Source organism: Micropterus dolomieu, linkage group LG11 (genome assembly GCF_021292245.1).
Source record: "Micropterus dolomieu isolate WLL.071019.BEF.003 ecotype Adirondacks linkage group LG11, ASM2129224v1, whole genome shotgun sequence".
In the NCBI taxonomy this organism is placed as follows: domain Eukaryota; kingdom Metazoa; phylum Chordata; class Actinopteri; order Centrarchiformes; family Centrarchidae; genus Micropterus; species Micropterus dolomieu.
This window is the reverse complement of record NC_060160.1, coordinates 2135374-2161416: the sequence shown is the minus strand read 5'-3', so window position 1 is coordinate 2161416 and position 26043 is coordinate 2135374. Positions and strand designations below refer to the sequence as shown.

The 26043-nt window shown below is 42.2% G+C and overlaps 2 protein-coding genes across 5 annotated transcripts in view; one reads left to right on the top strand and one right to left on the bottom strand.

Annotated features, from left to right (window-relative positions):
- The window catches only part of arhgap5 (Rho GTPase activating protein 5), a 73602-nt gene extending 56048 nt beyond the window's left edge, over positions 1-17554 (bottom strand). Inside the window, exons 1-3 of one of the 4 annotated variants that reach the window (XR_006827085.1) lie at positions 17292-17554; positions 7737-11681; positions 5650-5805 (exon numbers count right to left, since the gene is read on the bottom strand). Coding sequence is in view for 3 of the 4 variants with exons in the window: in XM_046062566.1 (XP_045918522.1) it covers positions 5650-5803; positions 7736-11560 (3979 nt within the window). In the remaining variant the exon portion in view is untranslated. Of the gene's footprint in view, positions 1-5649; positions 5806-7735; positions 11682-17291 lie in introns of all 4 variants that reach the window. The other 3 variants (XM_046062566.1, XM_046062567.1, XM_046062568.1) reach the window with 3 other exon arrangements.
- Positions 1-26043, top strand: part of kcnh5b (potassium voltage-gated channel, subfamily H (eag-related), member 5b) — a 1142829-nt gene that overhangs the window by 606260 nt on the left and 510526 nt on the right. The gene's annotated exons all lie outside the window — the stretch shown is intronic.

The window sequence follows — 26043 nt, the reverse complement described above, 5'->3', positions numbered from 1 at the left end:
TTTAACTTTAAATGCATTAACCCCAAGGGGGTCTGAGGCCCGCCCACCATCGTCTCTTAAAATCGTGTGGGAAACACTGTACCAGTCTGTGTCGTAATGTCATTTAAATAACTATTTTCGGATTAACGGTCAGTCACCGTGTCAGTAAATTTAAACTACTGTTTGCACTCTGAGTAGAGAGGTGTGTGTGTGTGTGGATATGTGTTATTGAACTATACCAGATAATTTATTAAAGAAGTACACAGGATTTATTATTTTGTTTTATCGAAATTAGGTATCCAGAATCGTGGAATTTCACTGGTATTAGTATCGAATTTTGTAATTTCTGGTATCGTGTCATCCCTGGCTGACACTCATTCAGGCATGTATATTCACAGTTTTACCAGAGACAATAAATTATCATGTATGTGTGCATGTGAGGCTGACAACATGCTGATAATAATAATAATAATAAGTCAGGTGAAGAAGAATCAGATTGTAAGCCGGGCTTCTCTTAAAAATTGGGAGCAGGGTTTTAATCTACAGTGCAGAGAAACAGCTAGAAATACTTAACAATCCACAGTGTGATGTGATTCACATGACCACTCTCTAATGTAATGAGGAGTCTTGATTTCATCAGACAACTGCGGAAGAGTTTTCTCCACGTTGGAATCACCTTGGAAAAAAAACTTCAAGGACAATGTCTTTCTAAATAAAAAATCAGAGTAGACGTATTTTTAATCATTTTCTGACATAAGACAATAAAGACATTATGGATGTTTTTGATTAAATGCGTTGTGTCAAGCCAATAAAAAACATCCCAAGGTTTTAATGCAGATTTCAAGTGCGCACTCAGACACACAGCTGAGGCATGCTGATAAATTCGGATGCTCGGTTCTAATTTAAAAAGGTGTTTTCAAGGCCTCATATTGTTTTCCCAGAATCCTTGAAGGCTTTGGTTCATTTGTCCTAATATCTACAAACCTTTAAGGGTTTGCAAGGCCCTTGGGAAGCCTGTTATTTCAATTATAATTAGGATGTGGTGACTGGAACACACTGTTTGCCGTTAGAAGAGATCTGCTTGTTATCATCTTCAGAGAGGCAGCGAGCGGAGAACAAACACCATCCTTATTTAATGGCGGCATTTTCTTTCACAGTGTCTTCAATAGCTCGTTGTCGCTGCAAACTTTTGACACAGACGTACACTTAATTAGCCGATTCCTGGAAAATGTCATGTGGAGTTTTCACCTGAAAAATACCCCGAAAAAAGTATAAGATCTGCGTTAATCTATTGGAGCGAGCTGACGTCCAAACCACATGACACAGTCTTATCACTTACACAAACCCACCCAAATAAAGGTCACACACAGAACCACAGCTTCACACTTTCTGTCACATTTACAGCCACGCTCCGTCTCACACACACGTTAAGTCACAGTTTTCCCTCTCACACTTTCAGGTCTGACACCAAAGGCACCACAAACAGCTATCGTCACCTCTCTGCCTCTCGACCGGCAGCTCATTACATGTGGTTAAACTAAACCAACCAGCAGTCTGGCCTCCGGAGATTACCGCTCTACGCTACAGCCACAAAAAAACATTACACAGACTGAGTCGGGCTGCGACTAAAGGTACATATTTTAATTCTAGATTCATCATTTGAATATTTTTTTGCAGAGGTTTAACAATTCATTGATTAATCCATTAGTCTTAACAACAAAAGATTAATCTGAAACACTTTTAATTACAGATTAAATTGTCGTTTATGCAAAAATGCCAAAAAATTATACTGAAGAATAGTGAACGTTTGTTTTCATCACTTCCCGGGAAACTAAACAAACATTCACTTTTGGCCGCAGGTGACGATGCAAACGATGGTCGTTCAGACTTTGCCTCGGGTGGCTCTACCGACCATAAGGACTGTCGTTACAACAGCCAGGAGCACTAACGAACCATCGATGATCTAAGCAAACGACTCCACAGAGATTAAATAGCTGAGTTTCTCTACTCAGGATGAGTCCTTTGGATGAGGGACAAAACATCTTCTAGTATCTTCAACCAAGTCCAGTTGCCCTTGATTTTAACTTTCCTTGTATAACTATGACCTGGATGAACCTGGATGAAAAAGAAAGATTTCCTCAAGACAGCGAGATGGCCAAAAAGATTACAGAGAGGGTAACTGAATTTGTCACGTTGGACGACCAGCCCATCTCTGTATTAAAGATTACAGGTTTTCGCCTTCTTTTGGAGCCGCTCAACCATCTCGACGCCACATTTCAGACACTGCCCTACAAGGTCTTTCTTAGATGTGACAGCTATTGGCTTCGCATCTGGAGTTCTGATGCTGGTATCGGATCGGGATTTGGTACCTGCAGATACTCAATATTAAATAACTTGGATCAGGATTTGGTGGCAAAAGACATGTTCGGGCCATCCCTACTATAAAATAAACTGGAAAAGAACTGGGCAAATAATGACCACCCCAAGCGCCAAGACCGCGAGGTGACAAATTGCTAGCTTTGTCCAACCATTAGTTTTGAAGCCATTCTGACGAGACATTCAACACCAGCTTAGGGTATTTGACAGTTTCTGATCCTCTGTGCTACAGACATATTTCCGTCAGAACTGAAAGTCTTGGGGTTAGATAGCCAGCCCAGTTTTCAGCTAGACCATACTTTGAGAAATGTCTGGTATTATCTTTTTCCTTAAACGGATTAAGTTTGAGTTTCTGTAGGTGGCAGAAACCAGAAACATAAAAACAAATCAATAAGCCAACATAAAGCAGGAGAGGAGCGCTTCAACATTTTGACTTTCACCTCCAATTAATGTGACAAGTGTCTGCTGTCTGGTGGAAAAACAACAATATATAAACACAATATAATAGTGAATGTTTTAATGATCCCAACAGGGACAGTCTCTTTCCTCCCACCCGGCTCAGAGGTCAGAGGTCAGAGGTCAGATACAGCAGCAGCTCTGCAGTTGGCAGAGATTGAGTATCTTCTTTTAGCAAACATTAGTAGGGTGGATCTCTGCAGACAGACACAGTTTGTTTCAGTCTTTCTAACCACTGAGCTATGACAGCAACTCACTCACAACTCTCAGAGTTCACAGAACGAACCCACCCTCTGAGCTAGAACACAGTAAGATTAAACCTACCCTACCAAGGCAACCTGGATGTATATGAAGTCTACGTCAACCCCTACCGAGGCTCCCTGAGACAGTGTAAAAGCTCTTACACTGTCTCGGTGTGAAACGCCTAATACAACAGCAGGCTTAAAAAAAGAAAAAAAAAGCACAAAGATGTTCTCACTGCATCTGCTGAGAAATTATATTCCAGAAAAAGAGGGGAGGCGAAAAGCTGTTAAATCCACCCAACAGACCGTCTGGACTAAGAGGGTTTCACTGCACTAGCCATGAAATCTCCAATACACTGCAGTCAGCTGGCAGGCGTCCGCGCACACACACAGTGCTGGGATTAATCCTAAATTTGGTTGGCAGCCACCAGCGAGCTCATGTAGATCCAGCTGAATATCAAAACATATTCGGAAGGGATTCTCAGGACAGGAATTAACAACCGCAGAACGAAAAGAGCTCAGGCGCAAACCTTCAAAACAGAACCGAACACTTACTCACCGTGTGAACACTGGTAGGAACACAGGAAATACCTCCGTTTAATGTGCATACTATACATTTGCTGCACATATGGCTTAAGTTGGAGGAGGGAGAAGGAGAGAAGGGGATAAAAAGGTGGTAAGACAGCTGAGAGGGTTCCTACATTCATTTAGCAACAATGATTACAAAACAAGATGTAATTATATATATATATATATATACACACACACACACACACACACACACACACACACACATACATACATACATACATACATATATATATATATACACACCTTAAAGAGCCATTCTCTAACTTTCACAAACACTAGAACTGATCCTAAAATCCCAAACTACCCGCTCCCCTTGAACACACAAACGCGCCCCAGCAAAGACTCGACAGGAAACATTACGTCACCAGATATTTAATAGAATTTGACGTGGGGAAAAGTTACTTTGAGTTCTTTTCTACAAGAGACACTTTTGCTTCTTAGAGCTTATTGAAAGGCACTAAACATGGAAAAGAGTGCAGGAAAGTGAGTAAATACATTATGCAACAAGCTCGTAAAATATTAAATATGTTTAAAATATTCATTTTGGTGGTCAGAAGGAAAAAATTAACAGTTTGGGTAGCTGCATGTGGCTAAATGTGTGGAGCAAGGCACTCAAAAGTGTCTGAGTTGTGGGTTTGAATCTCACTACAGTCATCCGTAAAGAAAATAAATCCTCTTAAAACACTCAGAGGCACTTTGGATAACGTGTCCCCCACATGGTGTATAAATATCTATCAGACTGAGCCATGACTTCATTGAGGAATCTCTCAAACTTTGGGGGAAGGCCCACTTTACAACAGCTGGGATAGAGGCCAGACACATACCCAGCATGCACTGGGTGCCTGCATCACGCAGCGGGAGCTAGACATGTCCGAACAGGCCACATGTCTTATTTTAAACCATTCCAGAGAAAGTCCTCTAAGCGTGTGTCTGCTCTTCTGATGCAACCACTGACTTCTGCAGTTGTAACTGAGTTGATGGGTTTGCTCAAGGGCATCGCAGGAGTAGTTTCGACGCACACGAGTAGAAAAGGTTTTCTCATTCACATTTCCAAACCCATTATTAACATAACTTTCAAGCAACCTCAAGAGCGCTTGATGCTCGTGTTGAAGTTTTGTTGAACACCTTTTCCCCAGGTGGTCTGGGGATTTGAACCAACAACATTTGATCTTGAGGCTGGCTGATCGGAGAGAGTGATAGTATTACTGACAGCTCATAATGTTACATTCAGCCATGGTGGCTCTTAACGAGTGTTATTATTGATATATGGGCCAAACACCAATCACAATTTCGCGGAGCCCGAAGTGACACGTTCAAATTGTGTGTTTTGTTTTATTAACAGTCCAAAACCCAAGAGATATTTAGTTCACAATGACACATTTAAGAAGCTGGAAAAAGGGTTTGGTCATAATTATTTCAGCTGTACTTTCCGCTTCAACAAAGGTCCAACTCATACATTTTTCTTACATGTTTTTACATGTAACATCTCAATTTCTTATCTCATTTCTTGTGTACAGTTGATTAATGGATGTACCAGTTTAAATCTCTCTACTGCCATCAGATTTTGGATCTCTAATCTTTTACCATCTTAGTTGGTAATCATTTCGGTAGTGCTTTGGCAACACATCAAATGCCGGGTACAATAAAACTCACTGAATTGAAATGGACTTGGACTGAATGGCAGCCAGGCTGACAGACTAGACAAAACATGTTTGATGGGTGACATCAGAGCCGAGAAGTGAATCTTCTTTAGAATTTAAATTCATGTCCTCCTCCTTCTCTCATTCAGTTACTCATTTGGAAAGACATGAGAGGCACTTTCACAGCAAATAACCACAAAGCTTTTGCATGTAACAACAAAACCGGCTGTACCTTGCAAGAGTTGCAAAATACCAGAGAGAGCTTGATTGCACCTCAACACACAGCCGGAAGACAGATAGAAAGATAAAAGGAACAAAAATAAAGGAAGCGAGTGGGATATAAAAGACGAAAACACAAGACTCACCTGTGTGCTCGATGTAGTCGACGCATTTCTCAATGAAGAGCGGGATGGGTCGATCCAGGGTCACCAGGTTCTGCAGGGGAACGCCAAAGTAGTTGCTCTCCCAGGTTCTTCGGGTAGGTGGGTACAGAGGCTTCGGGGGCTTGGAAGATTTTTGCTATAAAGGCGGGATGAGAGAATAGGAAGAGGGGTGAGATGAGGTGTAGAGGGGAGGGGAGAGAGGTTGAAAGAGCAGGAAGGATGGAGGGAATTAGATTGGTAAAGGAAATAATAAAGGAAGGTAGGAGGGAAGAGACAAGAGGGTGACAAAGGAGGGAGGACAGGAGGAGAAAGGGGGACGGAAAGGAGAAGAGATTAGAAAGGAGATGAGAAGATCAGACAGGGAGGAGTATACAAAGAAAAGGAAAGGGGAAAAATAGGAAGTTCAAAGAGGAAATTGAGGGATAGGAAAAGAGGAAATAAGCCAAATGGGATGATGAAGGAGAGACAAGTAGATTGGGGTGATAAAAAAGTATGAAAGGGGGAAAGAAAAAATTAAGTTTTAAGAGAAGGGGAAAGGAATGAAAGAAGAGGGAATTAAGAAGAAGACACGAGGGAGAGCAGAAATGGAGGAGAGAGGGTAATGAGAAGGCAGAACATATCAGACACGAAGAGGAGGAGGAGGAGGAGGGCAATGGGGAAATAGATCAGAAAAGAAGTTAGTAGGATGAAGGGAGAAAGCAGAGGGAGGTCCATGTGGAGGAAGACGAGAAGAAAGAAGACAACAGACAAAACCGTTATTCAAGACCGAAGCTGGGACGAGTAACGAGGTACCGAGGTGGCTTTGATTTCCCACACTCCTCTGCTCTTCAAAGTGTTGTCATGCCAACAGCGGTTCGGGCTCCTCTCTAATTGGCCAGGACGGCAACTAAACACCTTCCACTTTGTACCTTGTGGTTCTCCTTTCGCTCTCTTCTCTGATTATCAAAGACAGTTTGAATGTTCCAACAATGCCCTGCATTCATGCAGCCACGTACCGCCGGCGGCTGTTTCTATACCGATTTGCACACTATTATCTGATTCGCAGCAGCATGCTCACTCGCTTGCATGCCTGCGTGTGACTGTGCACAATTGCTAAATAGTTTTTCAAGACGACAAACATTTTGAGTCAGCATTTGAGTCCAAGGTAAATTTCCCTACGGGGACAATAAAGTGTATAATATCATAAAATCAGATATTTGTTTTTGTTAATCAATTTAATTTATCGAAACTGGCTGAGGATCCAATAGCACCTAGCACTGCCTTCAATAAGGGAGGCGGTTCATATTGCCAATTTAGAGGTCAGTCTTTTATCTCTTATTGCGAATGTACCTGTAATATGTTGAAATATATTGAGCATGCTCATGTGTGGGTGTGTATATGCACTGTGTGCCGATGTGTGCTTTTAACTGAATTTTAAATACAGCTTTTCTTGCTAACGTCTTTTTTTCTTTCATTTGTACATGTGCGCTTGTCTACAGAAGAGTGCTAGTTTAATTGCTCCATGTGTTGTACAGTATTTGTCTTGGCATTTTAGATGATGGTGGCTGGATCATATGGACCTATTCATGTATTTGTGCTCAGCAGTCTCAGAAACGCCTTCAGAGAGCAGTTGTAAAGGATAAACAGGCATCTTATCACAGGTGCAGCCTCTGCTTTGAGATTATGCAGACAGAGCCCTACTGTCTTTAACAGTGCGCCTTTTATCAAGCTTTTTATTGATCGTCTGGGGGCCTGTAAGGTGGGGGGGCCCATAAACCGCTTCAGCAGCGGGGCAGATCAATCAATTATCAAATTAGTTTATTCTCACCATGAGTCCCGGGGCTATTAAAAACAGAAATCTGCTCATATCTCACACCCACACACTTCTGCTCAGTCATTGCTATACACAATCTCTTCTGCTCTTATTCACATGCACACTTGTTCTCTCAGTTTTGAGGACTACAATATCTTTGCTGTCTTGCTTCTTTCTGTCTTTTGTTGCACTATAAAGCACTTTCAAACACAGCTGATATAACTGACAAGCCATTAAAACTCTGCAAAAGTCAGATTCATGACAGACAAGACCCACCTTTTTTGATTCCTTTGGAGTCTTGGGCGTCTTCTTCTTCTTCATCTTCTTGTCCTCCTGCTCAGGGTCAGAGGTGATGGCGGGGTTGTCTATCCCACCCTTCCAGGGGTCGGCAGGGGACAGCAGTGGGTCCTCCTCGCTGCCCCGGTGGGCTCTTCCCTTTTTCTTTTTCTGAGTGGCAGGGCCAGACTCCTCCCCGTCGCTGTCAGAGTGGAATCGTCTTTGGTAGGCCTTTGTCTTGCTGAACAAGATTTTAGAACGATGTTTGTATTTTGACGGCCGCCGTCCAGCCTGACACTTCCTGTCAAATCCATTCTCTTCCTCTCCTACTTGAAGGCCATGTAACACACCAAAGGAGTTTCTTATTTTGACCAGGCGGCTGTGTGTGTCATCAGGCACAGCATATATGTCGTCGTTGTGAAAGCCCCTGGACCTTAGCAAGGTGTCCACGGGGTCTGCATAGTTGTCTGACGCCTCCACATCATCGGTGTGTACCATTGGGCCACGTGGCATCCTACGGTTGCTCCGCATGCCAGCCTCTATGGTTTTGAGCAGGTTGGGGTCCAGCTTTTTGACATTAGGTTTGGGCAGCACTGGTTTGGGCCGGACAGGTGGTGGCACTTTGTGGTTGCGTTCATGTTCTCCAACAGGAGTGCTATGGACTGGGTACTCATTGCCTTCTAGGTCAATCCGGTACTTGGCCCGCTCACTCGGTGTGGGGAGAAGCTGAACGTCATCACCTATTGGACTATAAGGTGGGGGGGCCTCATTATCATCATCAGATTCTGGGTAATAGGTGTTGTAGGCCGGGGAATGGCTATGGGGCGAGGTGGGGAAGACGTCTTCGCTAGCACCAGTGGTGCACTCTCTTGATGAGGTGTCAAACAGGAAGGAGCTCTCGATGCTCAGCTTTTTCTCCAACACTTCATTGAAGAAGGGTGTAAAAACCTCTGTCTGCCGGTGATACTGTGACAGTGAGTAAAGTGCTGTAAACTTGGCAGCTATCTCTGTGGCAATGTGCTCCCCCTCCGTCATCAACTCCTTAATGGCATCATTCTCAAAGAAGTCTGCCTGGCTGTCTGTGATCGCCACCATCTGGACGGGGATCACGTCCTGGACTTCGGCCAAGAACGCCCGCAGGGTCGCCATGGAAGCCTTCCGTTTGGCAGAGTAGACCAATATGTAGCCGTGCACCAGTTCATCTTTGCGGACACCGATAGCAGTGTGATAGGAGAGAACAGTGACCTGGATCCTCCTCCTGCTGTCCCCGATGATCTTGTTCAGTATCAGTGTGTTGCTCTGGCCTGGCTGCCCCGCGCTACAGCAATGTGAGTCTAAGAAAGGCGAGAGGATGAGGTCAACGCTGAAAGGATCCCAGCACATGGCGCACATGACTATCCTAAGGTCCGTCTCTGACATGTCTTTGATAGAGGGCAGCGGGGCCAAGACATCAAAGTTATGCTTTAGGCCATCAAGCACCGCTCGGAGACCCTGCTTAATTTGGAACTCGGTGAATTTACGTGGAAAGGCCCCAGAAGGGATGTCAACAAAGGTGCACTGCAATTTGTTTGCCAGTTGTTGGCCCTGGTGCCTCAGGATAGGTATGTTTTTGCAAACACTATCCCTCTGATTTGCCAGGATGAGAATAAATGGTAGTGGCTTAGCAAACCTATCTCTCCTACTCTGTGCTATCTCCGCTCTGATCCTGCCTATGCAATCTCCAATACAGTTGAGGGACTCTATGGAGTTGAACACACAAAAGCAGCCATGTGGCTTGAAAGTATTAACCCACGCATGGCTGAAGAGCAGTGTGGAGTTGACATCAACAGCAAGGAGCTCCAGTTCATAAATTTTACCGTCAAGGGTGTACTCATCATCTGTGGACTGAGCTCGGATCTCATTGGCTAGTTCCTGTGAGAGACCCTCCCTTCCAAGGAGGCAGAGGTTGATCTTATCGATGTTGGCACTGTTATAGTAGAGATTAGAGGGTCCGTGGTCGAGCTGCACAAGCCTGTTCGCTAAAACCTGCTCCACTTTCAGATCCACACAGTTCTGCCCGCTCAGGCATGTCTCCTTAGTGGGATGGTAAACAAACCCAATGTGTTTGAGGAGGAGTGACTCTCTATCTGGGGCAAGTTTCTGCAGCGCTCTGTATCTGGGCTCCTCATTTAGCACACTGTGAATTTCGCTCATCTTGTCGCAGCTGGGGGTGGCATTCAGATCTAAGTCATAGAATAGCTCAGCATGCTCAAAAAGCATTTCCTGAAAATCCTCTTTGGCCCTTTCAACTATTTCCTGCTGGTGTCTACAGTAAACATCCCTCCTATCTGATTCTGTGATGTACTTGTAGGCCTCGTCCTCCATGACAAAGCACATGACCTCCTCCCAAGGCTGCCCTGCGCTGATAAAATGAACCCTCTCCAGTGTCTTCTTGAACCTATCTTTCATCTCCACCCTTCTCTTCTCAGACATCAGGTGCTGGACGTGGTTATGGTAAATTCTCTCACCATCGGGAGTATTGAGGAGGTCAAAGGGTATCCTGCGGTCACTCACGTCAATGTGATCCGTCTCATCCCATGGCGTATGTTCCAGAACCACAAACCAGTACTGGAAATCAGGTCGGTTCCGGATCACACTCTGTGCCTCAGGCCATGGGAGGTGTTCCACCTCCTCCAGGTTATTGAGGAGGTTGTTAAGGGTTTTCGGTAGTGTTGTCAGGTACTCTTCCCTCCTCCTCTTGATGTGCTCGTGCTTCAGTTGTGCAATGTGCTTTGTGAACATGTTGCGTGCTTTCTTGGTGCCCTCCAAGGTGATGAACTCGTCATAGTCATGTTGGCCCTTGAGATTATTAACCACTGTTTTCCATGTGGTGTGATAATCTCTCACCGTGTGCACCATCAGTTTCTCATATCTATCTGTCACTAAGGCAACAAGCTGCCGTTGGACTTTATAGGCCTCCAGGTATGGCACAGTTTTTGGCTTTCCCCTTGTTTTATCCAGCTGCTGGATGAGGGCGTTGAAGCAGAGCTCTATATTGACGTTACAGCGTCCTGACGTCTCAATTAGCAGCAGGTTCTTCTTGTTGGCAACAAAAGCCTGCAGGTCCCTCAGGTGCTGGTCCACACACTCATCACATTTTGTGGCAGCGACGACAATAGGCTTCTTTGACTTGACAATCTGGGCGTAGAGGCTGTTGACAAACTTCATTTGGTCATCGAACCTCCTATTGCAACCCTTGCTAACATCGATGCAGAGCACAAAGCCATCGATGTTCAGCTTCCCATCAGGCATCTGCTTCTGGTCAAAGTCCTGCTCTAAGCCCAGCTGGTCCGTGCAGATGTACATAAGCTTCTCCGCCGACTGGAGCTTGGTTTGTGCTGCGCGTTTGGTGTACGGCTGCAGGTTTGTACTCCGATGCGGAAGAAACGTCTGGTCATCAATGAACTCTGTTTGCTCGATGACTTGGATTTTGCAGTCCAACCCATCATCCCCTCGATGGGACACCTCCCCCCAGTACAGGAAGTGGTCATTGTTAACCACACGCCCCCCAAAGTCTATTGTGCTCAGCACTGAGGTGTGCTCTGAGTAGTAACTGTCCGCATCAGGATGCACATACCGGTTGCATAGGCAGGACTTGCCCACACCACAATTTCCCTTCTCCTTCTCCGTCCCCGAGAGGCCAACCACGCTGACGGCGAATGTCGGGGGGCGCGCATCCTTGTTCTTGGCCATTATATCCCCCCGCTCATCGCTAACTTGGTCACTTCCAGGAAAAAAGGTCAAGATATCATTCCAGTTCAGCTTGTCAATGGTACAGAGACACATTCATCCTAATTTCCCTTGGTAGTGGTGAATCCCCCTCCAACTCTATGTATCTCTCCCAGTTTCTATCCTGGGTCTTCTCTAAGCTGGGATAGAACAGCCGGCTCCTCCTTTTATCACCTGCCTGCAAAACATAGAATTCACAATTAGGAAAAGATCAAGAAAAAACAAAAACATATTTGCAGTCTGAGTTGTCCTCAGAGCACTCGAGTCTCCTTATCACAAATAATATAATTAGCTTTTTGTTTCTGTGGCTCTCCCTCTGGGACACAAATGTTGATGGTGCACGGTGTGGTGAATCAAAACAAATCAGACATGTTAATGTGGCATTACACAGTTATCAGTAAATTAGACAAAAGGTACACATTATCACACTTGTACAGGACAAAATAATCCCTCCTAAGTGGAAAAAGCTTAATAAAAAGGTGACTGAAAGGCCTTTCGTGTTAGTTATAAAACGCGCTGGTCTGAAAACACAACAATAATAGGTTTATAATATAAAATTGTATAGAAAAAGCCTCATGGATTTCTCTAAAAAAAAACAAGAGAAAATGTGTTTTAAAAACTGCAATATCAAAATGGACTTTTAAGAAGACAAAAACTAAAGTGTGACAGTGCAACTTGAATAAGAGAAAAGACTAGTAATTCAATCATGGACCATGCTCGACAATGTCACTTCTCCCCTCACAGTGAAAAAATAAGTGCTTTCAACCAATTTTGTGCCAAGGCAGGATAAAAATGGCATGCAACTCCAGCCCTTTGACAGCCACTGACCTAGAAATGATTTGCTTCGCTGTGAAAATGAAACAGAAAATAAATCAGTTCACAGATTCGCTATCACCATCAGCACGCCCTAAGGCTACATGATTAAGGCAAAACGTATAATCCTGATTATTTTGCCTGACATGATTATTAATCCTAATTGGTAGTCTTTTTTTTTTATTTTTTATATACTTTATTCAGCCCAGCCTTTATTACATAGCACAATTAACATGAGGTCACTCAGTTACATTGGATGATTTACACAGATGTTGTACACTTTCACACAAGTTTATGTCTCACAATTGCATTTAGTATAGTTTCATTGGTCAGACTATTCGTTAGTCAAGTATATATATATATATATATCTCATTTAGCCCAATACTCTTCTTTCTGTAATCTTAAACTGAATGTCATACATTCCATACTGTACGCTGTTTACAATATCTATATACTGGTTCAGGTTGGGAGGCTCTTTAAAAAGCCAGCGTCTTGTAATTGCCATCTTGCTTGCTACCATGGGGATTTTTAATGACTATTTGTCTCTGATATCCAGCTCCTTAGACATGTTTCCTAAGTAGAGAGAGACAAAACTCAACATCAAATCCTAACATACTCTCAGTGGCAGCCTGAACATCAGCCCAGAAGGACTGTAAGATGAAGCAGGACCAAACGATGTGAACGTGATCTACCACTGAATGCCCACATTGTGTCCAGTCTTGGTTCTGAAGTCCAGTTTGTTTTGGTTTTATTTTTGGGGCTATAAAAAAACCTCACTCAGTTTTCCCAGCCTAATTAGCATTCTCAGTTATTTGTGAGACGAAAGGATTTTGCTGCTTGCACACGGTCTATTCTACATTAATAACCAGGTCAAAGGAAATGTTTTACTACTCACAAAACCAATAATGAGCAATTACAGATTGTAGAAAGTAAAAATGTGACAAACGAATCAGATCGCCACCTTTCTGTCAGTATTATCTGGGATTGCCACAGTCATATAAGCTTAAAGTCTTCCATGACCTAACTAGCGGCTGATAACTGACAACTGCTGAGAGAAGTCAGTCATTGTTGTGTTTTACAGAACGATGGCAATCAGCCAGTGAATTTGCCTGCATGAGTTGGAACTGCTCGCTGCAGCACGACGGCATGCTGAGCCTGAGAAACTGCAGCAGAGTAGGAATTTGGTCCACTGAGACGAAGCAATGAGGTTTCCCCTGACTGTTTATAGATACCAAGGTGATGATGTCACCTGTGCAGGGGCTTTGTTCAAGGAAACTGACTTTTCTGAGTTCAGCAGATCTACAGCAACCTTAAGACACAACACATGGAAATGTATTCAGAACTCCAAAACAAGAAGGATAAATGGATGTTACACACTGAATTCAATTATCTAACATATATATATATATATATATAAAAAAGAGATCACAGAAACCATTTTCTTATTTGTGAGACCACAGATAAACTTGTGCATAATCTAAGAGTAAACTAGGGGAAGGTTGCTCAATTACCTACAGGTAAGGTGCCTTAAAGGTTTAGTCACCTCCTTTATAATTTAGGTTCCTCCAACAAGGAGCTTCTATTCCCTCCAACACACCCAGGACATGAAATGATGTCAGACAGCAAACCGACCAGCAGGTCTGTCAGGTTTGCAATTCTAACCTGTAGCCCCTACAATAACCTATTTGCTGCTACATGTGCCACACCTGACTGTAGGAAGCAGCAAGCGTATCTGAGCTTTTGCACAGGTGAAGCACTGCACCAGTGCACTGTGGACCTAATGCTTGCAAGCAGTATTCAACTAGGGCAAAAACTACATTTCCATTTGTAGTTCCAACGTCTATTACTGACTGATGACTGACAATATGATAATCATGTTATTATTGATTTATTAATTCATTGTTGACTTTAAAATGGCAAAAATGCCCATCACAGATTAGTAAAGTCCAAGTGATGTTTTTTAAATTGTTATTTAGTCCACCCACCAACTAAAACAGACACTAAACATAAGCTCTTCTCGCTGGTGACACTGCAACTACTAAAAAAGTGGAATCTTTACTTGGAAATAGAGTAAAAACCATCAACTGCAACAACTGAAATCTATTAATTATTGATGATTATTACAGACCCGGGCCTACATACCTCCTGCGATTCCCATCCAAACCACAGTGTTTCAGAAGATCAGTCACCCAAATCCAAACATCTGTTTTGCATCTTCATCAGCCAAGTCTACATTCACTCTGCTGTCAACACAGAGGCTCGATACACAAGACTCGAGAATAAATGTTAACATGCATGTATGACAAGAGGAATGGTAGCAGTGCTAGCCAGTTAGCTGTTTACTGTAAACACCTGGATGGAGCCAAACGGCCAAACAATACAGCACAAACTGTATGTGTGCCGCACTAACAGCTAAAAGTAGCCTTGTGCATCACGATTAGTCTATTCACTGTGAGGCTGCAGGGGGGATTAAGGTATCACTTGGCAAGCTGGTTTTAGAGATGACTAAATGTTGTTAAGCCCTGAAACAGAGCAGAACACACTGCCAAGGATGGTAGACCTTTTGAAGCTGCATCCGGCTGGATTTTTAGGTTAAAATCTGCCTAAAAATGCCTAAATCACAAAGCAGGGGTCCAACAGAGAGGAGCGGCCCATCTATTTTAAATGAGGCGCCACTGACTCGTTATGATTCCCCAGAAGAAAATCTGATCTCGGGTACAGACAACACTCCTCCCACAGGAAGAGATGAATCAAAACTTAAGAGAAAAAATCCAAACTGCCTCCTTTTTAAGCAAAAAGAAAGCTCTCACTAAACAACTTTCCCTCTCTGCTTATCATTGAAATCATGACAGACACAGCCTCGCAGGTTCCTGGGTACTGACATTCAAATTTTTAAACCATTAGCTGTCAATAGAATATTTCAGCTGCTGGCGCACAAAGTTGCGTAACGCGGTTTTAAATTTCAGCCAACTCATCATAATTCAAGGAACTACAGCTGTAATACAGAACATAACACAGAAATGACTTTCTGAAATGTTAGTCTCAATATGTATAAAATAGTCCAGGTTAAGACAAGAGGTGAAGCCATCTTTTTAAGTGGGCTGTGGATAATTTGATAGATCACTGCCATTGCTCAATAAAAAAAAAAAAACATCTTTGCCTGTTAAAATAATAGCTTTGATTTAATCAAAAGCTATGTGAAAGGCAACTCTCTGGTGCTTCTAGGAGAAGAATTTCACATGTATTCAAGCACAAAGCTCATTCAAAAACAATCAATACAGTCACCATCCTCTACAGTCAAGTCCAGACCTGAAGCCAAGCCTCATCTGACTTTCCCTTCCCGAAGGTGTCGATGATGTAAGAACAGCAGTTTATAGGCCAACAGTTACGATCAACTGTGTCATTACTCAAAACAGGACTTGTCGGGACCAATGCCCTTATGTTGTTGAAACTGATAGGAGTATCGAACACATCCCACTATATTAGCATATGCCAATACCAATATGCATTAAAGTAATGGTCTTAAAGCTTTGCAGACGTGCCTATCCTTTTCTGTCAATTCTGATAGTGCTAAAACCGGCAAGGCTATCTGTGCTTGTCAAATGGACCACAAAATACACGTGAAACATTTCTTTTAACACACTACCCCGATAGGAAATCAGAAGATTGCCAGCAGGACGGCTGTTAACGCTCAGTATTATTAAGCAGATCAATAGCTTTGCTTCCCCGTTCAAGAGAAAAGGCTGGGGAGACTCGCCAAAAACTGACTGTGATGATAATGATGAACAGAGTCTTAGTATGGATGTAGAGGCTTCAAAAAAAGGATGACAACAAAGCAGCTAGCTGGTATTTTGAAACACAATTGATGCTTCATGCAATCTGAATGAGAGGACTGCAAAGGGGCTGTAGATAAAAGATAAAAAAGACACGGACTATCCCTTTAATAAAGAGAGTTGGGTAAAGGGCAAAGGAAGCTGCAGCAGTCCGAGTCAATGCAAATGGCATGCAGCGCTGCAGCAGGACAAACCCACGGAGCTGACTGACTGCAGAATAATAATAAAAAAAAGTTAATCAGAACTTCTCATCACAGCTGAGACGTTTTGGGGTAAAAACAGCCTGATTAATGTCGGGAAAATTCAAGGTGTTCCTGGATCTGACCCTCCAGCCATCCATCCACCCCCCCTGTGCTAATGTTACTAGCAGATTAGCAGGACGTTAAGGTTGAAAACTGGCAACCCAGCAACTTAAAATAGGTTAAACTAAGAAATAATAACAAGAGATAAAAGCCAACACAGTGTGAAGGCTCTCAACTTGGATTTGGTGCATTTTCTTTTTTATTCCCAAAGTCATTGTGGAAGATTTCCCGTGTGTTACGGTGTAATAACCACTAACTGGAAAAGGTGGATATCACGAAAAACAAACCCCACGATTGGGGGGGGGGGGAAGACCGGGGTAAAGAGAGCTACGGGAGTTAACGTTAATGACTTTATAAAAGCTTTAATTAAAACCAACACACGTTAATGCGTCAAAAAAGCACCGTAGCTAACATTCACAAGCACGGGGGGGGGGGGGGTTTGGCACGGCGGCTATCAAGCCTCTTGGAGGGGTTGGGAAAGAAGAAGGTGAAGCCCGGCTCGGCCTGGTTTGGCCCTGATTACTTCAGGAGAGAGAGAGAGAGAAAACCTACCTTTCCAATTCCGATTAGCTAACATTAGCTGTTAGCCGAGAGAGAGGGGAGAGTCGGCTGGCTAGCTAGCTTAGCATCACCAACCCCCTGAGCTTCACGTTTGGGAAGGAAGCGGTTTTTAAAAAATAAAATAAAATCACAACCTGTGGTTAACTTTAAAAACACAGTGTCATATTCTCACCCGGGTCTCCTTAGACCCGAGACAGCGCAAGCCCGGGGTCAAGAAAAGAGTCCCAGCTAAGCTAATGAAGTCCCCAATCCCGGTCCAAACACATTCCCCTACCCACCTAATAACATGGTCGCTCCCAGATCCACATACCACGGAAAAGAGGAGAAAGCATTTCCCACATTACAAAAAGAAACTCCTTTCTTTGCAACCCACAGTCCGCGGTCCTTGGTGTCCTCCGACTGAAACCCCAAGTCGTGATCGGGTGAAGGTGTAGTCTCCTGTTGCTTTGCCTGTATTTTAGCGTATTTTGGTGTTGTTCGTGTGGTATGCGCTGTAAGCCGAAACCTGGTCCTCTCTGCTCCCTCCCCTCTCACTGCCAGGCAGTAATGGCGACTCTCTCTCTCTCTCCTCCCCACACTCTGAGTCTATGTCGCTCTACCTTTCCATTCAGGGTCTCTCTCTCCCTCTCTCTCTCTCTCTTGATCCACACCTGTCTCTCTCTCTCTCTCTCTCTCTCTCTCCAGTTCAATTCAATCAATAAGCTTTATTTGCTTTATCGGCATTATTGTTTAGAATCAGCGGTGTTGCCAAAGCAGAAAGTCATATATTAACAATAAAAATATATAAAGCAATAATAAATAATACAATGATATAAAACAACAATTATTACAAACAATAATGATTGTTATTATTGTGAAAACATCTCTCAATTAAATTTCGATTCCATTTTGCTTTATTGGCATGAATGTCAAAGAATAATATTGTCAAAGCTTAAAAGATAATACAAAAGAACAATTCATTTCATGCAGTTCATTAAATAAATAAAACAAAAGAACTAAAACCCTAAAAGTCTCTCTATTTCTCTCCCAATTCAAATTCAAGCCAATGTGCCATATTGGCATGAATGTTCAGGTAAAACAATGTTGCCAAAACTAAAAGTCCTTATATATGTACAATAAAATTGTACATTGTACAATTTTTTTCCAAGGAACAATTATTAAAACAACTAACTAATAATAATAACATAAACAACATTTATTTATTTTCTAAATCAATGTTTCTAAAACTTTTTCATGTCTAAGACCCCTAAACTTACACAAATTAGACCAGGAGCCCCCCTCTGACAGGATTTTGTCTTTTAAATGTTTTATTCTAGAAAGTGGATGAAATCCATGACCCAAATGGTTATAGATTCTGTCAACATGTCACTTATGTATGGAATTATAGTGAAAATAAATGATTCCCCCTTTTGCTGGGGACCCGTTGGAGACCTGTGGGGGTCCCCGGACCCCACTTTGAGAACCACTCTTCTATATCAGCCTGAGTTTCCGCTGGTTGTTCTCACTTCATGGCATGAGGAGTTAAATTTTGCTGCAATTATTTGGCATTAGGGGTTTTCTCCTAATGAGTAGGGGAGTTTGTGTGTGTCTGGTTTAGATTGGAGATCAGGATGTGTTCGGGAATTTATTCTCTCATAAAGATTTATAATTAGGACATGAGGTGAGAAAGTGTAGCTCTGTCTCTATCTGTCCTCAGAGTCTCTCCTCTGTGTTCTCTGAGTCTATATGTTCTCAAATTTTTTCTTAGTTTACATTTTATTGCGCTCAGGTAACTTGCGATTATGAATTCTTTTTTAAGGGCCAGATAACTTTGGTATTTACTTTGTGTTTTGGTAGTTCCTTTCCAGTATTCACTATATTTTTCCTTTTGCTTGTCGATAATTTGGTTTGGTCTGCTTGAGTTGGTGTTGCTGTCCTGAGGCTGTCTCTCTCGTGTCATATTCATAGTATGGGGCAGACATTTTTTAATTGGCCTGCAAAATAGGAAAAAAAAAAAAGCCGCATTAAATAAATGAGAATGCAGCTTAAATTTCCAACAAAGAAATGCACCCCTAACTTAAATATTTTGTCCCTGAACGATAATTTAAAAACATGAAATTCAGCATAAAATACATACATTATAAAAAACCCTACAAATAATGAGTGCATGTTGTGTAAAACTACATAATGTGCTTAAATTACCATCCACCTATCACCATGGCTCTAAATCATGTCTAATAATAGTGATTAATGGTGATAATTGATTGGAAAATGTCATAAAATAATGGTAAAAGTTCACAGAGACAATGAACCACTAGGGGAGCTCGTTATGCCCCTACTCTCTGTGCAATGAGTGTGTATTAGTAACTGGTGTGGTAATTTGATAAAGCACTAATGTAATGGTAAGATGCACCATAAGCACAAGACAAACTGAAGTAATAAGGTGCAAGGTGGGGCCTCAAGATTTGGGGGTCTTTGGTGTACAGATCAGCCATAACATTATGACCACCTGCCTAATATTGTTTAGGCCACCCTTTTGACGCCAAAACAGCCCTGACGCATCGAGGCATGGACTCCACTGGACCTCTGAAGGTGTGCTTTGGTACCTGGCACAAAGACGTTAGCAGCAGATCCTGGAAGTCCCGTAAGTTGTGATGCGGGGCATCCATGGATCGGACTTGTTTGTCCCCACAGATGCTCGATTGGATTGAGATCTCGGGAATTTGGACTTCGAGTCAACATCTTGAAATCGTTGTTGTGTTCCTCAAACCGTTCATGAACCATTTTTGCTTTGTGACATCATCCTGCTGAAAGTGGCCACTGCGATCAGGGGAAACGGTGTACGTGGTCTGCAGCAGTCCTTAGGTAGAAGGAACATCCACATGAATGGCAGGACCCAAGGTTTCCCAGCAGAACATTGCCCAAAGCATCACACTGCCTCCACCAGCTTGCCTTTTTCCCATGGTGCATTCTGGTGCCATGTGTTCCCCAGGTAAGCAACGCACTCGCACCCGGCCATCCACGTGATGTAAAAGAAAACGTAATTCATCAGACAAGGCCACCTTCTTCCTTCTTGTTCTGTAGTCCAGTTCTGGTGCTCAAATCCTTATGCTTCTCCATTTTTCCTGCTTCTAACACATGAACTTTGAGGACAAAATGTTAACTTGCTGCTTAATATACATCCACCCACTGACAGGTGCAATGGTAATGAGATCAGTGTTATTCACCTGTGGTCATAATGTTATGGCTGATCAATATGTGCGTTTTATTTAGTGCCTACCGAATGAAACTGGAAAGATTACATCTCTGCACTCCTGAGTATGTAACAGATGTGTTGACAGAAATCTGCACACTGTCTCGCTCAGGTATAGAATCTAGTCTATACATGTAAAATACCGGATGAAGGTGGAGCAGACCAAAACACATATGTAAGTAAGCAGAAAGAGACACAGTGTGCATGTATTTTCATTTTTATTTATGCATGCAGAATTCACAAACACATTTGCAGTTAATTGAATGACCACAAACTAATTGCCTCATGGTGAACATGGAGCCTCCAGGCCCCATGGGGGTCTGAGGGCCTGCTTGCATACTTTGTCATGCAATTGGCTTAAACATATTGTGTTTTTGGGGGGGTTAGTTTTAAGCTTTTTTGATCAAGTATGTTTAAACACACAAACAATTTGACTACAGATGGGCCTTTTTCACAGCAGACATTTTTGACTTTGACTGCGTTTCTGTTGATGCACATAAGGGTATGTATACAGTCTGCATGGATTTATGATCAACAATACATGGAGTACATGCCGTTACTTAATATAATATGTAAGATGATTTAGTATTTCACAGTTGATATGCAGGAGTTGATCTGAGACACCACATGGCTGGAACTGTTCCCTCATGTGATGACAGTTAAAAATAACCTGTTGTTGTGTCCTATTTAAAGCAACAGAGAAAAATCTTCATGTATGAGAAGCTGTGATCAGCATTAGTTTTTACCTTCCACACAGTGCCACATTAGCTTTGACTATTCAATGTTGTTGTTTCTGCTTTTTTGTGATTTTACTTTCCCTCCTCCATCCAAACATTTTCTGGCGTCCCTCTCCCAGCAATGTTTTCCAGCTCCTTCTCGGGCGATCCTGAGTCACTCCTCAGCCAGATGAGATATATGATCTCTCCAGCGTGTTCAGAGTTTCCTTCCAGTTGGAAGGATCCTGAGTAGATGCGCGAACCACCTCACCTGCTTCCTTTTGACCTTACATCTTAGCTATTTACCGCTTCTCTAAGGGAGAGCCCAGCTCAAAGAGCACATTGAGGAACTCCTGAGCCAAAGCAGCGTGTCCTCTGTGGAGGAGGTGGAGTGTGAAGACTCGGAGGAAGTGTTAGCCATAGCCCTGGAAGAGGACTCTGAGGTAGTTAAGATGCTCCTCAGGGACAAGGCACCAGGTGTGGATGATGAGATTCACCCTGCTGAAGGCTCTGGACATTGTAGAGGGTAGCTGACACGCCTCTTCAATGTCACGCGGAGGTCGGAGGCTGCTCAGCCTCTCTGGGAAAGCTTCTGGTTGCTGGATAGGAGGATCATACTGACTGTCAAACCTCATATTCAGGAGAAGCAGTGTGGATTCTGTCCTGTTCGGGAACAGAGGACCAGCTCTTTAACCTTGCAGGGTCACCAGAGGGGTCGTGGGACTTTGCCCATCCAGTCTACATGTGTTTTGTGGACTCGGAGAAGGCTTATGTTCCCCTGGGAGTCTTGTGGGGGGTTATACTGCATGAGCATTGACTACAAGGGCCGTTGAGCCATCCGGTCCTTATTATATAACCGGAGTGAGAGCTGTGTCCGTATTCTCAGCAGGGAGTCAAACACATTTTCGGTGTTGGGCTCTGCCAGGGTTGTCCCTTGTCACGACGTATAATTGTTTCAGCACCACTGGCAGATAAAAATATCTGTGCTGCCAAAAAACAAGATAGAGTAAAAAGCTAGACAGTGTAGTAAAATCTCTTTGCAAAACAAACCTGCAGTGTTTCTATGACCTATTTGCACGTATCACTGAATTAATATTCATGCAAGTAGCCCAAATCTTGTAATATATATATATGAAATCACACATACATGTTACTCTAAGGCAGATAAATGAGAGCAATCTGATGCTCATTTCTGTGTCTTTCTCCTTCTCTCTCAGCAAATAACTCTCCCTTATACATGTTTCCTTCTCTCTTTCTGTCTTTGTGTCTCTTCATTTCACTAATCTTCTTTATTGGCATGAATGTTAGATGAACCAAAGCATCTAAATACAAATTAAAATCTCTCTCGCTCTCACTCAATCACTCTCTCTGTGATGTAATTATGTTTGGGGCTTCTTTTTTCCCCCATGAAAATTGTTTAATTATGTATAATGTTCCTGTAAACGAGAAAAAAAAAAGCACATTTGCTCAACAGGGAACGGAGTTTCAGATGGTGGATGAATGTATTATGTCTGTGTAATCCTCATCATCATCATCCTTAGCTGCTGTGTTTTTTCCCACTTTTGAAGTATAGAGAGCTAAAACAATTTCTCGGTTAATCAATCACTTGATCAGACAATGCATCTTTTTCACTTTCATCTCGCAGCGCTTGTTAAATTCTCCTTAATAAGTAAGTTAAAACTACATTTCTGTTGTATTTACAATGTTGACAGTGATGAAAAGAAACACTGCAGCCACTGTTAGATAATGGTGGGCCGTGGGCGCACAAAGGAGTCCTCAGTGAAAATCCCTCATTTATATTTTAGTTGTTCTGGGCTGGGATCAATATGTGCTGCTGGTTTCAGTAGATTCCCTCGAGTGCAATGCTGCGTTAATGAGCCTCGGAGCTCAGAAAGACTACACTCACCCAGATAAGAGTGAATGGAGTCAGCGGGGATGGGTAAGAAAATCTAAAATTAACCCCCCTGTACAAACTGGAATTAAAAGCATGAAATACCTGCTAAACACAAAATGGTGATAATAGTTTAATTCGTCCTGAGAATTATCTCAAAGTCTGTCGAACAAAGTTATTGGAGAAGATCTGTGTCTGTCCTTCTTCCCGAAATGTAAACGAAGAGACTTCAGTTTTAAATGTGTCAGGGAATGTGTCTTTAATCTAAGATAAGGATTATTAAACGTCTGTGTTCGGGTTCAGTGTGTCAGATAGAAAGAGTAAGGGCCTCTTTCTATAGAGCCGCCATTTTGCACCAATGATGTAACAATCCCACAGGGACAGATCCATCAGGAAAGAGGAAACACACAGACCAATTTGAAATACCCTCAGGAGGCAATGTAGCCCAGGGACAGCTATCTCAAATACCACTTTAATGTGTCCTGCCGTCTAGATGGCTATTTTTATGTGCATATACTGCATGTCTTTCATTTAAAAACCATTCTGCATTGTAGAGCCAAAAGGGTTAGCCATTCAATTAATATTCCTTTTGACTTTTGAGTATAGTATGACATTTTTGGAAATGCATACGCTTTCTGGCAGAGAGTTAGCCAGCAGCCAGTTAGCCAAGCTTAGCTAAACCGTATGAAAGAGAGTCCGAAATCACCCACTACTCACTATATAGAGAACTTCCCAGTGAGCTCAGCCGCATAATGAAAACAACCCCGTCGGACAGTCCTCTGATCATTATTTCAGAGCCGTTAATTACGTCATTGCCGTCAGACAATCAGATAGCGGACTGTTTTTTCTATCAGAGCAATGCATGATGGTATATAGAGCTTGGTGACCATCGGTTGTACACTACTTTTCAAAATGCATTCTGGGATATATTTAGCGGACTTTAAAGGGTATAATAAATCTCACAATAAATTCAAACAGCACTACAAAATGGCGAGCTCACTTTACAGTGGATAGTGGGTGATTTGACTGCTACCGTCTGTCCACAACTAATTAAATCTGCCTGCCCCGTCTAAAGCTCACTAATCAATGTGTAATATCTCTGTTTAATCCATTAAAATAAGTGTAAAGACCAATAACCCACCGTAAAACCATGAGAGTGGGATTGATCTTCTCATCTAAATTAACTTTCCAAAATGTCAAACTACTGCTTTTAAGTTACGTGAGGATGATATGAGGATTAACTGCTTTTTTTTAGTTTTATACAGTTGTAAATTGCAGATCTTCAGGTCGTGGACTGCTGCTTGAACAAAGGGTTAACCCAGCTCACACTGGGAGAGAGGAGGGGCACACCTGTCTTTGGACTGCAGGAGGAAGCCCAGAGGATATTCGCACAGGGAGGACATAAGAGATTTTGAATGTACATTTTATAACAAAAACAACCCTTATTTTAGCATAAACTCAAAACAGCACACTGGGAAAAAAGCTTTCTTTTCACAAACCCTGAATTGTTGAAGGGCATTTTGGGAAATGTAGTAACACAACACATTCGTAGAAGTTGCTTAGAAGGTTGACTTGTGTGTGTGTGTGTGTGTGTGGTGTTTGGGTTGTTACAGAGTGTGTGTACTGCAGTCATTGGCTGCCATCGGCGACCCCCGCTGCAGGGGTTGCACCATCAGCACCTCCATATGGAATCTGCAGATTTTTCACTTTCTGTGAGCCTTTCATGTTTCACACCTTTCTGGTTTGTAAAATCCTGACAGGGTGTTTTTTCTTCTTCTTTCTTTTCTCAGCATGCACCCAGCTCCGTCAGTTCTCTCAAGAGTCTCAAAGTTTTTGGAGCTGTAACACAGCACTGTCAAACTGGGACGACTGCAGCAGCAGAGGCCGGTGATTGGCTGGGAGGGGAAAAAAAATAGACGAAGGAGCACGGCTCTCGCTTCTGCTACAACCAGCAGCTGGAAGTTTAATTTTAGGTTAAAGTAGCTTCATGCGCTATTCATTCATTACTTCACATATACGCTCGAATGTCATTCGCTCAGATTTGAAATTTGTACAGACTTGATCAAAGTGAACAGACTTGATTTTGACATCTATGTTAAGGACTGCTCTTTGCTGTAGCACTAGTGTTTACTGCTGACTTCTTGACATTGTATTTGTATTTTATGTGAAACATAAGTTTCAGTTGCAGGTGTCAATCTAGAAAGAGTATATGAAATGAAATTCCTTGGATTTGCTGGGTTAGGGTTAAAATCTCACATAAAACATATCCAAACAAAACTGTCTAGAAGTATTTCAGTCTTGGCTAAAGCTAAGCACATTCTAGATCATAAATAACTCCACATTTCTCGGGAAAAGAAGCACAAAAGTTTATGTTTATCTTTCAGTGGCGTTAAATTGTGGAATAAAGTAAATAATGAATTAAAGCAATGTCCAAACATATTCCATTGTAAAAAGATGCTCAAAGAAAGTATATTCCAGAGGTACAGAGAAACACAGAGCTAATAATAACCTGGGCTTATATTGAATAATTTGTAATATGTGTATAAATATTGTTGTGTATGGGTAAATATATGCATGTGAATTTAACTTTTGAATATACATTTTCATTGATTATAGATTTATTATCGCTGTAGACTTATTATTTTGTAGCTATTTCATTAAATATGGTAGTAAGGGTATAAAGAGGTAGGAGTACATAAGTTTTTCTTCTTCCTACTCCTTTTTGCACGTGTAAATAGAGGTTTTTAAGTACTGGAAAGCATGGAGTTTTATTCTGATTTTTTTGTTTTTATTTTATTTACATGTTCAAAATAAAAAGATATCAATCAGTCAATCCTTGGCCTATCTTGACCAGGTCGCCTTTGTAAATGAGAATTTGTTCTCAATTTGCTTTAAAAAAAGGTTAAATAAAAAAATAAAAATTTACTGCAAGTATAAGTGGAATGAAACGTTGTTCCTGTGGAAACACAAGCCGACATACATTAAGTAATTAAGAGTATTAAATCCAAAACAGCAGGCACAAAAAGTAATTCTTCTTGAGAAACAGACATGAAGAAAAAAATTAAAAAAGAATGTGTGCTCTTTTTAAAGGAATATTACAGAGAGTTAGCTTAGCTTTACCACACAACAGAAAGCAGCAATAAAACAGTTAGTCTTGCTCCATCGGAAGTCCCTTCCTACAACTCCAAAGC